The 17,478-nt window shown below is 36.9% G+C and overlaps 1 protein-coding gene across 2 annotated transcripts in view; it reads left to right on the forward strand.

The window, feature by feature from the left end:
• The first annotated feature begins 1,367 nt into the window (after positions 1–1,367).
• The window catches only part of LOC129751828 (putative leucine-rich repeat-containing protein DDB_G0290503), a 29,898-nt gene continuing 13,787 nt past the window's right edge, over positions 1,368–17,478 (forward strand). Inside the window, exons 1-4 of one of the 2 annotated variants that reach the window (XR_008738801.1) lie at positions 1,368–1,819; positions 13,541–15,508; positions 15,568–15,708; positions 15,888–16,379. Coding sequence is in view for 1 of the 2 variants with exons in the window: in XM_055747562.1 (XP_055603537.1) it covers positions 1,520–1,819; positions 13,541–15,508; positions 15,568–15,708 (2,409 nt within the window). In the remaining variant the exon portion in view is untranslated. The remainder of the gene's footprint in view (positions 1,820–13,540; positions 15,509–15,567; positions 15,709–15,887; positions 16,380–17,478) is intronic. The other variant, XM_055747562.1, reaches the window with a different exon arrangement.

The following is a 17,478-nucleotide window of genomic DNA, read 5'->3' on the forward strand; positions in this document are numbered from 1 at the left end:
TTGTCATTTTTGTCATTTTTGTCATTTTTGTCATTTTTGTCATTTTTGTCATTTTTGTCATTTTTGTCATTTTTGTCATTTTTGTCATTTTTGTCATTTTTGTCATTTTTGTCATTTTTGTCATTTTTGTCATTTTTGTCATTTTTGTCATTTTTGTCATTTTTGTCATTTTTGTCATTTTTGTCATTTTTGTCATTTTTGTCATTTTTGTCATTTTTGTCATTTTTGTCATTTTTGTCATTTTTGTCATTTTTGTCATTTTTGTCATTTTTGTCATTTTTGTCATTTTTGTCATTTTTGTCATTTTTGTCATTTTTGTCACTTTTGTCATTTTTGTCATTTTTGTCATTTTTGTCATTTTTGTCATTTTTGTCATTTTTGTCATTTTTGTCATTTTTGTCATTTTTGTCATTTTTGTCATTTTTGTCATTTTTGTCATTTTTGTCATTTTTGTCATTTTTGTCATTTTTGTCATTTTTGCAATTTTGTCATTTTTGTCATTTTTGACATCATTAACATTTTTGACATTTTGAAATTTTTGACATTTTTGTTATTTTTGACATTTTTGACATTTTTGACATTTTTACATTTTCGACATTTTTGACAGTTTTGATTACGGGAAAACTTTATACAAAAATTGGACAGATTGAGTGAGATATCCGCAACCTTTGATTAGGTTATGAATATTGAATATCAGGGTTTTTCCAAACTTGTTTTTCAAAATGACCCAGTTTTTACAAAAATCACTCAGTCATAAGAATAAGCAGTGATCGCTCAGTTAGTTTGATTTTTATATGCCTGATCTCATGAATACTTTTAACAACTGATCGTTGATAGCTGCCCATCAGCTTGTGATCCCTAATAAATCAATGAAGCAACCGTTTGAATCCTGCTGTGAAAATTACGGACTAACCCACAAACCGATTAGTCGGGCACTTACTTATACTTTCAAATGGGGAGCTAAATTGTTTTCCACATCAGCTGCGCGAGGGCACATTCATAGTTTCTATGCGTTTGCTCTGATGGGTGCGATATGAGCGAACCCAACCCAACTCAACCTCTTTCTTTCGTCATCATCGGTTGGACTCCATCTTTCCGCGCTGCTTCGCTTCGTTCTCGACTGAGGCACGAGTAAAAGTGTATATGATGGCAATTACAAAATAGAAACACATTATAACTAGTCGGTGTGCAGTTTCTGCCACACCGTTTACCTACATAAATTAGAAATTCCAATCATTCTAACCGTTCACTGTTTTTTTTTCGCTCTCTCTTTCAGTGGTCAGTCCGAAGCAACCCGAGCAGTCCAACAACGGTCGGAGGTAACGATCTGCATCATCTTCATCGGCTTCAGGCCATCGACAGTCCGGTCGGGGAGGAACTTCCGGTGAGGCCGAACGTGGGCGCCAACGCTAACGGAAATCTCAACGGAAGCCATCCGAAAGATCACCCGCACCACCAAAACAATCATAACGTATGGACCGACACGACGCACGACAAGCACGAGCACGAAGATCTGATCATGCACCACCATTCGGAGCGATCGGATTCGGGAGTCACTTCACCGAACAGCCACCATCATCTGTCGGATTCGGATCATCGGACCAGTGGAGTTCCGTCGCCGTGTTGCGATCTGTCCCTTCTGGATCAGATCCCGACCGATGACGTTCGGAAGCGTATCATTCTGATGAGCAAACGGTCGTGCTACGACGAGGACGACAAGATGTGTCTGCTACAGGTGCTCTCGTTGCTCAACAATCTAGAGGCGCTCTCGCAGGATCACGAGATTGCGGCCGACGAAATGAGCCTGGAGATGAATGTGGTAAGGGATTATGGAGGTTTTTTTATGTGGATATAATTCATGTTAATCGAATATAACTCAAAAACTGAAACTTATTTTTCTATAATTCGACGATAATTTGTTGAAAAAAGGAATAGAAGAGTTGATTTTGACGAACCTGTATAAAATTGGACAAAATATTTCACATCAGAAGTTCAGTATATTCAGGGTCCCATTACATAATTTTGTGACTGAGTCACTCTGTCATTTGAAGTGACTCGAAATAATTTGCGAAGTTTCAGCATGTCATTTTTATCTATTAGTTCTGACAGTAACTATAAATCGAACATGAAAAAAATATTGGTATTGACAGCTTCGAAGGTACAATGATTCGACAATTTTAAATGTTAGACTCTTTGCAACTTATTAGTTGTATTCAAAATTTATTGTTTTATCAATGTAATCCATTGATGGGTCATTGAATCGCTGTGTGATGAGACGGCGTCGCAACGTTCGAAGTGCCATCACTAGGGTAATAGCCAAGATCTCCAAGTATCATTAACAGTCAAACAACCAGCAAACCACGCAGAGTGGGGCAGAACAGGCTTTGTGGTGGACAAAACTTCGTAACTTCTTTAAACCTGCTCATAAAGTTTTTATGTCTTTGGATGAAATGTTCTCGCTATCTTATCGGCTTGTTGGGGATATTCTAGCTCAATGAATAAATTCGTTTTTTTTTACGGTGCCAAATTGGAAATAAACGTCGGTAAAGATCTGTTCAGATGATCTGTTCACTTAAGCTTCATACCGATATTTCCAAAACGAAAAATAGTTACAAGATTGAAACTTCTACATTAAAGATTACACAGTGCCCTATCCAACACATTTTTTTCGATAAAAAAAAAGGAATTTTTATATACAGGCAAATTTCCACACAATCAAAAAGTGTGCCAAGCTTTATGAAAACACCCAGGCATTGATTTTGTTCATAACATGTATTTTTCTTAATTAACGACACTTTACCACCCTTGTCGAGTTCGTGTCTGCCAAATAACATGTATGTAACATTTATTGAATATGAGAATCTTCATTTATTAAAGTAGGAAGCGTCTTTCAATACAATAAATCATCTAGTTTTGTAAAAAAATATTTGTCATTTCGCTAAATCATAATCAATTGTATTGGAACGGTTACGTTTATCAATTTTTGGCAAAAAATCCATCGAGGATTTTATCATATTACTATTGATTTTTTATGCGAACCCCCGCTTTTTGGATTTGGAGAGGTTTGAATGTAATATAGAAACCATTCCCGGTCTTAAAAATGGCTAAACACTAAATTTTATGTTGATCAGTTCAGTAGTATCCGGAAATTCTTCGAATTGTATCATAATTTTATAATTTTGTATGGTAGCCCCCCTCCCCATATTTTAATTTGGAGCGGTTTAAAGTATTGTAGGTACTATTATCGGTCTTCAAAACGACAACCAAATTTCACGTTCATCGGTTTAGCAGTTTCCGAAAATGTTCCGAATTGTGTCATATTTTTATTAAATTTGTATCGAAGCACCCGCTCCCTTAATTTGGAGAGGTTTGAAAGTATTATAGAACCTATTCCTGGTCCTCGGCTACAACCAAATTTAACGTTGATCGGTATAGTAGCTTCCGGAAATTGTTTGAATTGTGTCATATTTTTATTGATTTTGTATGGGAGCCCCCTCTCCTTTAAGTCGGAGCGGTTTGAAAGAATATTAGACACCACCTCCGTCAAAAAAAATCTCATACATACCACATTTCAAATTGATTAGCTCAGTAGTTTTCGAGTCTATAGGAAACAGCTAGTCAGACAGACAAACATTCATTTTAACAGATATAAATGAGTACTCTCATCATTGAAATGGTAACAGTCTTTCAATACAACATATCATTTGATTAAATAAACCTGTTTGTCAAATCAATGAATCATCTTATCATGTTAAAATCCTAATATTTATTTAGTTTTGGAAAAAAATGGAATTGGAATTGGAAAAAATGGAATTTTATTATGTTCGGTCAAATTATTAAATCGGTCAAAAATTGTTCGAGTTCTGTTATATTTTACAATAAATTCCCCTCTTTCCTACAAAAATATTCTTAAATACAGACCCCGTTCGTTTTTGGCAACATGCCCGAACATTTTGTGTTGCCAAAATCGAATGTTGCCAAAATCGAACGGTTTTTATTCTGAAATTTTTTTCTCCTATTTTAACAAAATAACACTTTTTATAAATATTAACGTTATTTAAAGTCAGTTCCCAACCATTTTTAGAATATTTAAAGTTTCTTTTTCTCATCTTTTTGATGCATTTTGCACTATTTTTGTTTTGTTTATAATCTTAGTTTTTTTTCGTCATTTTTTCTATTTTTGTCATTTTTCTTCATTTTTAAGTTAATTTTGTCGTTTTTAGTCTTTTGTTTGTATTTGTTTTTGATTTTTTAAATTTTTTTCATAATTTTGTAATTTTTGAGTATTTTATAAATTTTTAAAAACTTTTGTTTTTGTTGTTGTATTCTATCACCATTTCTGAACGTAAAAACGTTTTTTTTGGCGTTTGTCCAAATTATGTTGGTCCTGTTATCGAGAAAACTAAAAGGTAATGTCGCTTCTAAAAACCGTTCGATTTTGGCACATGTGCCAAAATCGGATGTTGCCAAAATCGAATGTTGCCAAAAACGAACGGGGTCTGTACAATTTTTGGCCAAATACATCAAAACCTGTCCACCACTTTAAAAAATCATTGTATTATGTCAAAATATGTTTGTGTGGGAAATTTTATGAAAATTTCTAATAAATTGTACGAATTGTGTCATATTTTATGTAAATTTTGTATGAGAGCCCTCCTCTCTTTAGTCGGAGGGGTTTGTAACTATAATTGAAACCATCTCCGGTCCCAAAAACCCTCATACGCCAATTTTGACGATGATCGGCTCAGTAGTTTCCGAATCTAAAGGGAACAGACAGACAGAGAGACAGACAGACAAACTTTCATTCTATATGTACAGATAATTGAATAAATTCATTTCTTTGCTGTCTTTTAATCAAAATACAATAAATAAATTTTCCTTCGATCTTTCATTAGTCGTTACGCAGTGTCAAAGAAAAATAAGGCTTGAAAAAACGGAAAAAATGTAGCAGTTTTCTGGCGTATGTAAATTTGCTCTTCTACTACCTTCCGCACATAATTTCAGTTCAAAATTAAATGCACGTTATTTCATGCCCTGGAATAGTTAATATAAGGTTGTCAGATTCCCCGGTTTTATCCGGGTTTGCCCGGATATTTAATACACAATTTGGGAACAGTCCGGCCCGGCTCGGATTTAATTGTAAAATGCTCAGATTTTGCCCGGAGTTTGACCAGATTTATTCATTTTTTTTTTTGGAAAATCAAACAAACCAACCAACGTCTCAAAAACGAAATTTTACGAATGTTTTATAATAATAATTATGAAAAGTTTTTTGGAAGCCTTAAATACGATGCAAAATCTGTCGATGAGTATTGATGAAAAAAAAAAATTCCTTTGATTTTAGTTGAGTAATTTCTGGGTTTTTGAGAAATTTGCCCAGATGTTGCCCGGATTTATGGTCGTCATTTTTTAAATCAACTGCCCGGATATGCCCAGTTTTTATATAAAATTGCCCGGTTTGTCTGGCCCGGATACGTGCTGAAAAAACTCTGGCAACCTTAAATAAAATAAGAATTGAATGACGAAAATATTAGCTCAATAATTACATCATATTTTTACGCAGAAAATGGATTCAGTTTGTTTTTTTTTTGATTAAATGAAAAATTAAAATCACTTTTAAACTGCCATTTGCCATATTTCATAAAAAACATGCCTCACAAAAAGTTTAATAACTTCTTCATTGGTACGTACTAGCAACCACATTTTGTTTTATCAAAAAGTTGAAACTTAGTTCTTTATTTGAATATGTCATTCGATGTGGAATTTGCTGAAAACTGATCTTAAAAATGTTTGAAAAAGTTGAAAATTTGCGCGTTTTTATTTAAAACTATTCTTGTCATAACTAGGTCCAGGAACATATTTTATAAATTTAATATCTTTAAATTTTATAAACATTTTCGAAATTTCAAATAATTTGATAAAAGGTTAAGGTTTATCTTGAACAGATTAGTTTGTACAGAGCGACAAAGATATCTTTAAGTGTTTTTCTCATTTTTCACGAAATATTTACTTTAACTTCTCCTGCTAAGTTGGTTGCTCCAAAAAGCAAATTTTTCAAAATCCTTGGTAGATTTGAGAAGCACTATCAAGTCACTTTACAAAAGGGGCCACACATAAGCCAAAGTGATCTGTCATAACTTGTAAGATAATTAGGTTATTATTATTATCAATTTAATTTAGGACATTTTACCAACTTTTGACATTTGTGTCCGACAATAATAAGGTTATGGTGAAACAAATTTGCATGTATTTATTTACCGGTTGAACTATTTGGTAAAAATTATCAGAAAACAAACGGACAGTGTTCGGCATTGCTAACTGAAAAGTTAGCGTCGCTAGTTAAATCGCTAACTCATACAAAGTTGGCGATCGCTAATTAAATACGCTAAATGTGCCAAAAAAGTTATCGATTCAAGCTTAAAACGCTAATCGCTAACCACTGACCAATATTAAGGCCGGAACAAATATCAAATTCTTCTTAAGTCATGCCATTTTTCCCTTCAGTTTTAACAACTCCCTAAGGGGAAATAAATAAAGTTTCAAGTATTTAATTAAAAACCAGATAAATTGATCGAATTTTCATAAAATTATATGAGCAAAACAAAAACTGTCAAAGATAGGAATTTTAACAAATCTCTGTGTTCTACAAATAAAAACAACCGTATTTTCGAACAATTACAAGAGCAAAAGAGCAGAATGTGGAAGATGGAAGCTATATTTTTTTTTTATTAATTTAAATTTTGGTTAAAAATTTACTCGATTTATCGGTTTTGTGCAAAGTAGATAGTATGCAATTTTGATGCAAACAATCTTTTGTGCAATTCATTCCATTTTGTTGTGTTATTTATTTATTTATTTATTGTACATCAACAGATCACATATTGATCCTAATGATAAAATTAAAAATTAAAATTAAAATTAAAGACACTACAAATACAATGGTCTACACTAAACTTAAAGCTTTAAGGATTTTTCTTCGGAATGCATCCCTCGAAACGTCAAAATCAAAATGTTCGGAGTAGCGGTTGAATGTCTTGATTACACCTATAAGTGCTGTGTTAGCCCCATAATTATTCAGACGAAGAGGGACGTAGAGCTGGAAATCACGACCTTCCAACAGTGCGGGACAATCAGTTCTGGATGTAAGCAAATCAGCCACGACAGAGGCTCGTGCGGCGGTTCTGCGGGCTCGCAGCGTGTCAATGTCGATTAAACGACAGCGGCTCTCGTAGCTGGGAAGTCGGAACGGGTCTTGCCAGCTCAGGTGACGAAGGGCGAATCTCATAAAGCGCCGTTGGATAGCCTCAATACGCTCAGAGCCGTTTTGGTAATAAGGGCACCAGATAGCAGAGGCATATTCGAGGATCGAACGAACCAAACTGCAATAAAGACTCTTCAAGCAGTAAATATCTTTTAAGTCTTTCGCCATGCGAAACAATAGACCTAGGCTTCTAGAAGCTTTATCGACGATGTAATTGGTGTGAATCTTGAAATCCATCCGTCTGTCAAGAATGACACCCAGATCTTTCACGTGCTCAACTCGAGCAATAGCCTCGCCGCCGAGAAAATACGCTGCATTTGATGGAAGCCGCTTACGGGAAAAAGAAATTGCTGCGCATTTACTACGATTCAAAGGCAGACAATTGACATCGCACCAGGAGGCGAAGAGGTTGAACTGGTCCTGCAGGAACTTGGCATCGTCAGGGCCGGAGATGGGATGAAACAACTTCAGGTCGTCTGCGTAAGCTAATTTTGGTCCATCGAGGAGTAACAGCACGTCGTTGAAATAAATCAAGAACAGTATAGGTCCTAAATGGCTCCCTTGAGGCACTCCAGAGGTGGCGAAAAACTGGTTGGAGAAGGATTCTCCCGTTCGGACAGTAAGTTTCCGACCTACCAGGTAGCTGCGAAACCATTTCAGTAGAGACCCACAAAAACCAATGCGATCGAGTTTGGCGATAGCAATTTCATGGTTCACTTTGTCGAAAGCGGCTGACAGGTCGGTGTAGATGACGTCTGTTTGGAATCCTGAAGCAAAACTGTCTTGCACCTTAGACGTAAACGCCAGCAAGTTTGTGGTCGTAGAGCGCTTAGGCATAAAGCCATGTTGATCATTAGAAAAATATGGTTTGCAGTACGAGAAGATAGGGTCTAAAACAACCAGCTCAAATAACTTGGCAATAGCGCATAAGGCAGAAATACCGCGGTAATTGTTGACATTCCTCCTGTCGCCTTTCTTGTAGACCGGAAACATGTAGGCTTCTTTCCATATAGAGGGGAACGTAGACGTGTTGAGCGATGCTTGGAAGATTCGTTTTATAGGTGTTAGCATATGTGATATGCAGCGCTTCAAAAAAGTGGCTGGTATACCGTCCGGTCCTGCAGAATAGCTGTGTTTCAGCTTCACGGAAGCCTTCAAGATGGTATCTTCGTCGACTGCAAAATTATCAAATGAAGTGCTCAAATGAGGGACGTTGCTTGTTGCACTATTTAACTGCTCCGAGGATATTGAGCCAGAGTCGAAAATACTACGGAATTTCTGTGCAAAGAGATCACAGATTTCACGGTCCGAAGTCGCCGACGTATCATCCAGGAACATGTGTGATGGTAAGCCGGATTCCTTCCGTTGATCCTTGATGTACTGCCAGAATGATTTAGGTTTTGTTTTAAAACCACGCTGAATCCGGATTAGGTAGCTCTGATAGCAACGCGTGCTTAGTATTTTATAGGCTGAGTTAAGTTTGCGATACTGATTTTTGGCCTGAAGAGTCTTGTGCCTGGTGTAATAACGGAGGGCTTTATTCTTCAGCGTTTTCATTTGTCGCAACTCTTTCGTGACCCAAGGTGCTCGTAGATTTGAGACTGCAGAGCGTTTCGGCACATGGCGATCGATAATGTAGTTTACAATGTGAGTGAACTTAACAGCAGCAGCGTTTGGATCAGAAGGGTCCAGTTCAGATTCCCAGTTAATGGTGTCCAGTGTTTAGAAAATCGCAGAAAAATCGGCACTTTTAAAGTCGTGGAAGAAGGATGCCGGATTTTCGGTGACGGCGACAATTCCGGAAACATCGAGCGTAAGCAGCAAAGCGGGGTGGTGAGGGACGGACTTGACCAGAGGCTCAGGAGCTTCTTCGATTGTTGGTGAAAGAGACCCGTCATTAACGAAACAGAGATCGAGCGTCCGGCAATTTTCGTTAACGATGTTGTTGATTTGCCGGAGAGTGGCCGTACTTAGAGCGTCGAGGATGATGTTGGAGGGCAACGTGAATGAGGATCTTTCCGGGTCAGCAAACAAGAAGCTACTTTGGGAGGAGCACCACTTTAAACCAGGCAGATTGAAATCTCCGATGATAATGATGTCGTCTTCAGGATTAGTGATTGAGCTAACTTTGGAAAGGCTACGAGAAAAGGATTCAGCAAAAGTCGCATTTTTAGCAGGATCGGGGGGGAGGTACACAGCACCAATGTAAAGCTTTCGTTTGCCTAGGTCGATACGAATCCAGACCATTTCCAAGTCAATCCATGCCACATCATCGATGGGCAGGGTATTTTTTATACTAGCCTTATCATTTTATACTAGCCTCATTCAAAATCTTTAACCTATTTCCCCTTTTTTCATACTTGCAGGAGCATTATTAAACGTGAACATTTATAAAATTTTTATTTGAACTTAAAACGAAGGCTACAATGGTGATTTTATCTCATTTTTATATGAAGTTATCTGTAAAATCTCTAATAAACTGTATTGTGAAAAGAAAATATCTCAGCCACTTGAAAACAAACGCTGATGAAGAGATGTTAAAAATAGTTTTATATTGTTTAAAGGTATTATCTTCTTCTGTAAATGTTGCGAAAAGAAAGTGTCAAAAGCGAGAAAAATGACACTAAATACATCTTTTCTCTAACTCAAGTACGCGCTTCTCTAATGATTTCAATTAAGCAATCTGTCCGATGTCACCTGAACTTGATTAATTAAAAAAAGTTTGTTCTATCAATAATAATTCGAGAGATTGATACAAATTTATGGGAGCGAATTCAGTTAGTCTAAGAAATATTTTACCGAAATATCTACAGATCAAGTTCAACCCATTAGCTTCCAAATCAGCTTACCAGATATTGGAATACGTTGTTCAATAACAGAGATACGCACGAAATAAATTTACTTGTTTGAGAAGACTAATCCCTATATTATGGACGATTACTTAAACAAACATTTGATTTATTTAAAGTACATTTTAAATTTTTTGCACAAAACTCAAGAGATATGCTTTGATAAGAAAAGGCTCCGAAACTTTCAAGAGTTTTTAGGAACAATCGAGTGTATGCAGAGAAAAAATAATACCCAATTCCCCAAACGGGCGAGCAGCGGAAATTTTCGATCAAATGTTTTCCCAAACTGCTCTGGGGCCCTAGAATATCAAGCGAAGGGAATGGACTGCTGAACCTACAATATTTTCAACAGGGAAATGATGGAAGAATTTGGTGTGATCGATCCTTGATTATTCTTACCAGTTAGGTTCCCGATTCCTGACTCGGATGGTCTCTCTTCATTAGAAAATCTGATACTATCAGCCTGATAGCACAAAGCTAAGTATTTTTTTTTTAATTTTTAGTCTTTGAGTAAGATTAGAATTTCATAAATCACAGTTTCTAAATTGTGGTACAATTTTAGCTTCTAACGGAAAACTTTGATTTCAGTTAATCGTTTAGTTATGTTTCTGATTATCGACCGTAATATTTATTATATGCAGTTACCTACATACATATATTGTTAATCTACATCACTTTTTTCTGTCATGAAATTGACTTAGAATAAACTACAGAATTCGTCGGCGTCAAAGTGCATTTTCGGAGGTTAAAAATTGGCCAGAAAGTTGCAGTTTTGATTGGAATTCCAATTTTTGTAGGATCATAAATCTTGGATTCCATAATTTTGAAATTTTGAAATTTTTCAAATAAAGAATTCACAAAAAAAAAAATAAAATTTTGAAATTTGGCTAAAACTTTAATGGATAATTAACTTTTTTGGTAACAGAATAGTAATTTTTTCATAAAGTAAAATAAGTTTTGACAAAATTTAGTATGTTGATGGTTAAAGAAAAGAAAGACAGTCACCATTGTTTTATTAAAAGATTTTTTTTACACTGATGTCATTTTTTTTTCAATTTTATTCTTCAATATTGCAAGTTAGTAATAGTAATAGTATTTTCAAACTTTTGAGTGTCGTTAGGGAAGAACACGAGTGTATTACAATATAAAGGATTTGGTTTTTCTCATTTTTACACACTAGTCAAAAGTGTATCCTGCTCATGTCCTTTTCTCCGAAACCTCCAACTTTAAATTATTTTGCTAGGATGCAGAGGTAACCTCGGTCCTAATGCACAAATTAGATCTTTCATCACTTTCTACCTTTTCCAATCTATCCATTGACTACTAGGACGTGGCCGGCGCCGTTATTGATGTTTAAAGAGAGAGCATCTGTTTTGTGCATTGAGGATGAGCTGCTAATCCCAAGCACCATTCTTTTGACCTTTGAGCAAAACTGATGGCCTCGGTCAATCACGGAGTAGCAACCATTGGCGATGTGGAATTCGTTCTAATGAGCCACGCCTGCGACAATGGAGCTCGAAATGCATTAAAAGTAATGTGGAAGCAAAAATGGAATTATCTAATGATAAAAAACATTCAAGATGAAGTATTTCGGGTTCCATAGTTCAAAGGTGGATGTGAGTAGTCAATCAAGCTAAGCTAAGCTAAGCTAAAACTCAAGAGATATGCTTTGATAAGTATGGAATTAGGGTTCGAATGTAACTTGAACTTTGAAATTTGGTCCACCCCACCCTAAGATGATCGGAATCAAATTTTAAGTTCTTTTTTTTTTTAATTTTCCAACTTAAACTTAATTATAAGTCATAAAAAGCAAACATATGAAGGTAATTTTTTCAAACTCATTCGAGGAAGGTTTTGCTCACGATCTTTTGAATGAGATTAAAAGATATGCAATTTGTCTTAAGATGACTGAAATAGGGCCGATCAAATTTGCATGTTTTCAAAGGAGTGATCCCAAACTTATGGCTGGCAGTGTACGTGGTTGCACATTACTCAAATAACGCGGTATCATCTTAAAGTCACTTAATACTTTCAATTTTTTTCATTAAATTCAATTGGGGTGAATGTTTTGAAAACATTGTTTTAATACGTTTAGGGCAAATAAGTGAAACTTGGACTTTGTTAAATACAAGAAAAAACTTAAATTCCTCTTCAAAGCTTTAGTTTTTGTGATCCAAAATGAAATGAAAAGTTAAGTAAAGAATAAGCATAAATTTTAATTTAATTCTTAGCTACGATGTGAGCGCTGCTAATGAGATTCGATGAATAATGCAAATTTCAAGTAATTTTATATCACTTTCCTCTTGTATGTTTTTGAATAATGTCTAGATTATGAATAGATTTGCAATGTTTTTTTTCCAAATATTTCATAAAATCGGGCAGAACTGTGGTAGAAGGTATGATTGCTTAAGGTTTCAAAATATCGTTTTTCTTAGAATTCTTGCTCAATTTTGTCATTAATTCGAATCAACAGTTTCAAATTGCTTGGAATCTGTTTCGACATATTTTGTCCCAGATTTCACTGTAATTAATTCTCTACTGATAATCACCCTAAAAGCGACATCCTCCGACGTTCAATGGAGCGCGCTGTAATTAATTTGAACTCTTGTAATCTTGGATTGACGAGAGATCCATTGTTGGGGAAAATCTTATGCATCTGGTCAAAAACCATCGACTCTAAAACGTGAGGACATTAAGGTGGAAGCAATAAACGTAAATTGAAATAATCGATTTTGTTTTCCCCTTTAAACTATACAGACAATTTGACCGAATATTCGTTTCACTGAATAGATGAAATGGTAAATATTTGGGATTTGGCCGTTAGCCAAAACCACTATTCGGTGAATCTGTAGTTTTTTAAATAAGAATTGATGTTCCGAAATGACAACTGGATTTTGAAATGTGAATCTGGACTCTGAATTTGAAATCTGACTCTAAAACCTGGATCTGAAATCTGAATCTGAACTCTGAATCTACAATCTGGATCTGAATCTGAAATCTGAATCTGAAATCTGAATCTGAAATCTGAATCTGAAATCTGAATCTGAAATCTGAATCTGAAATCTGAATCTGAAATCTGAATCTGAAATCTGAATCTGAAATCTGAATCTGAAATATGGAATACGAATTCAGGCTAGACCTCATATTTTTGAACCCATGAATGATTTTTTTTTATTTTCTAACGGATGGTCCCTTATTAAATAATAATCATAATAATGTACTGATGAATGTCAGACAATTGCATTTAGGTGACTATTGCTGTTTTGATTTAAAAAGATTAAAATTATAATGTTATTCTTCAGGTTGACAAATTTAATTCTGAAGGGACTGAAATCTTTTATAAACAAAGATAATTCTGTTTATTTGTTTATTTGTGAAAAATATTTGTTGAAACAGACCAACACTTCAACTGTCCTCTTTCTCGTTTCAGAAATACATTTACCCATTTTCGGACAACAACCAATCAAAATCTATAACATCAACATCGGCACCATCGATGCTCGCAACATCAACACCCTTTAAAAATGTCCAACCGAGCAGTGGAAAAATGGTGGCTACAGTACAACCATTCAATAACAACGGACCAGCATCACTAACAACGTCGACAGTCAGCAATACCAGTCAAAGCAATGGAACTGCAAGCGAATCACCAAAGAGCTTCTCGATCGCATCGATCGCCGAACAGTTTGGAGGCATGAAGAAATCTTCCAAGTGGGGCTCGACCAGTTTACAGGAAAGCGGTGTGTTTGTGGATGAAATTGTTGGAAGTGGAGTTGTCACGAGTTGCTGCGGAACTCAGACCGAGGTGGAGGACTTCCCTTGTTTGGAAAGGACGAATGCTGAATTGTGTGCCGAGATTGAGAAGTTAAATCGCTTTCGACAGAAGATTGAGGAATGCTCGAGTAGGAGAAAGAGTCCTGGGAAGAGCCCGGTTGGGCTGAGTTTATCTTTACCTGCGGAGTCTTGCGAGAAACGGAGGTTGCAATTTTACGAAGACCGGCTGGAGCAATTGGAGAACAAGCTGAAGGTGTATGAGAGTAGTGGAGACAAGCAGTTGCGACACTTGGCGGAGAGATTACAGCGAGAAATTCAACTAGAAGGATGGGTGACGCAGCTGAGTGAGAAGCTCGATAAGATGGAAGACGAGAACGAGAGACTGGAAGAAGAGAGATGTGAGCTGGAGGAAATTGAAAACGATACGCGGTTGAGGTTGCAGCGAATGGAGGTGGATTTTGAAGTCATGAGCCAGAGGAATACGGAGCTGGAGATGAGCAAGTGTTCGTATCAGACAAAGTACCAAGATGCCAGGGATAGTATAGTAAGTTTGGAGGAGCTGGTACACAAGTGTGAAGAGAGGATATTTGTGCTAGAAGAAACCGAGAACGAGCTAAATGATCGGATAGATCTAGTCTTGGCGTTTATTCCGCTTTTGTTAATGTTTAACAGTTGGCAGATTCACGAGCAGTTGGCAAGCAGACGAAAGCAGATCGCTCTTAACTACATACCACCTGAACATATCGAGTACTATGAATCAACAAACGATGATCTGCAAATGAGACTGAACGAGTTGATGAATCGAGAAAAGGAACTCACCCAGAACATTGCTGAACTGAATCGAGCGTATAACGAGACGCTGGAGAATGCCGATAATCTGTGGGCGCAAATGGAAAAAGAGTACAAAGATAAAATCAACAAGTGCGAGACTGTGGAGGCAAATCTGAAGTCAAAGATCGCACAGCTGGAAGAGCGTCTTAGCAAGGACAGCGAATACGCTCATGAGCGAATCGCTCATTTGGAAGAAGCAGAGAGCAATCTCAAGAGCCGAGTGTCGAAGCTGAACAAAGAGAACAAAGAACTTCTCGCTAAGCATGCTGCACTGCTTGAAGAATACAGTACCTTGAAGGAGGAGTACAGGAAGTTGCAGAACTACTTAAGAGGTCCAGCAGCCGAGAATCTGGAAAAGGAGAAACGCAAAATCCTAACGCTGGAGGAAGAACTCATCCACAGCACTCTGCAGCTGAAGGAAGTCGAAGAATCACACAAATCAGAAGTCGGTCAAATGCGAGGAAAATTGATTGGCGTCACCAAAGAACTGAACCATATTGAGGTTACCAACAGTGAGCTTAGGGAGGAGGTTGAAACGCTCGAATGTCGCATCCGAGAACTGCTAACACTGCGAAATTGTGACGAGGAACGCATTAAGCATCTCACCGAGGAGCTACACTTCAAACAATCCCAGATCAATCAGCTGCAGCACTTTAACGGTGGTCACTCGAAAGGTCGCAGCCTGGCCCAAGAACTTGAACGACCCATCAAGGGATCCTACTCGAAGCTGGGCTACGAGATTCATCCGCTAACCCGAAGATTCCCTGGGGATAGCGATAGCAGTGGAAGCGAGGTAAGTAGAATCGCCCGTTTTGACAACAATGACTCACGTATAAACTTTTATTTTTTTAGGATAAATCCCGTTTCCCGGTCACCAAAACCATCACGGTCGGAGCGGCCGAAGCCAAAGAGGTCAAGAGTCTGGCCGAAACCATCATCCTGAATGCGGAAAACCGCGGCGTCCGCGCACCAAAGAAGTCATTTGTTGAAGAGGTAAGTGTTGCCAGTTGGTTTTCCTCAAGCGCTTACCATTTTATTTTTCCAAATTTTGGGTGGTGGCTGTTAATTGGCTGTAAATGTTTTTCTTTCTCATAACAACAGAACGGTCGCTTCTTTTAAATTATGTTTACTTTTGAATTTCCCAATACTAATCACAGGCTGTTTGTTCGCAGGCCCGTAGCCGATTTGCGCGTTGGGTGTAAATAAGAAAACAAAAATCCATAAATCACTCAAATATTTTACCAAAAATCCAAAACAAACCAACCCTTGAAAATATCAAAAACAAAACAGAAAAAAATTGAAAACATTTTACACGAAAAAAAAACACCCACATCATCCAATCGATCGATCCCGATGTGATCCGGTGGAAAGGAATTTTCGGGGGCCAATAACATGGTTTTTTGCATCCCAGTAGCCTTAATCCTGGATTTAATCCAGCTTGTGTGGACCTCATTCGTTGTCATCATCATCATCATCATATTTATACGCATTTTTCTTGCCATCTGGATTCGGTTGAATGGGCCTTCGTGTGAGTGTTAGCTTTTGATAAGAGACGCAACCAGTTGTCCGAACTTTACATACAGTTCATGGTTGAAGATTTCCAGATGTGTCTATACTAATCGCCGACGAAGGATATCGTGAGAGTAAACCAATCTAAGCCATGTGTAAGTTTGAGAATATTTGGTAAGTGTGAATCAGTGTAGCGGTTTGCTAGCAAATGCATGATTTGAAAATTTGATTTTCTTTCCTTACTAACTACCAGAAGCCGTATTAGATCTAGAAATATTCTCTTCAGTTTTATTGAGTGTAAGGCATTATTTTTTCTTCAGAACTCCATTTAAAATAAAAAATAATTAAGTAGTTATGTCGCTACTTTAAATATCTAGTCTAAGAACACTGGAACTATCCAATAAGTGAATAGACTAGGTTGGTTTCCAGAGCTCTGTGAAGCATTTTCATTCATACACAAACAATAATTTGTTGTAGTTGCGCTGAAGAAACAGGTTGAGCACCACTGACTTTCAGTGTGTGTTACACGGCTAACTCTTATCACAACACAAAAACGCGAAGCTCAAAACTATGTAGTATTAATTGCAAATTGACTGTCACGAAATTTTACTTGAAGGACATTTTCAAAACCCAGGCTAGGTCACATTATTTTATCCTACTTACTGGCCCGTATTTCCTACATTAGTGTACAAACTGACAAACAACCCAAGCAACCAAAAGTCCCATAAAACAGGTACAAATACGCTTAATCAGCCCCATCATTGATATGTAGTACGTTCTATGCAACTTAAAATTTAAGTTCTTATTGATACTTTCAAATTCCAAAACACGTCTTAAAAATCTTCTATTCAGCTTCCAGCGGCCTCTTAATTCAGCTTCCAATAAATCGCAAAATGAGCAAAAAATCTCTCTTTATCTCAACTGAACCCTTGGCTTCGATTCATATAACTTTCTCTTAATTATTTACTGTGTGCTGCACCGGTGCCGCCATGATGCCACGAGCCGGATTCCAAACTCGACAAATTGCTCAATTGTTTCTTTCCTACATTTCCTACATATATCGCATCAGAATGGTCACTCAATTACTAAATTACTTTTTGAAAAAAAAAACTTGCCCGGCTTGGGGATAGAACCCCGACCTTCGTGGTGAGAATCGAACACGCTACCACAAGATCACGCCTAGATGTTGTTCTAACTGAAACTAAAACTCGAAGTGGTGTATTTATTTTGAAAGCGCATTAATGCACTTTTTGT

Source organism: Uranotaenia lowii, chromosome 3, assembly GCF_029784155.1.
Source record: "Uranotaenia lowii strain MFRU-FL chromosome 3, ASM2978415v1, whole genome shotgun sequence".
In the NCBI taxonomy this organism is placed as follows: Eukaryota; Metazoa; Arthropoda; class Insecta; order Diptera; family Culicidae; genus Uranotaenia; species Uranotaenia lowii.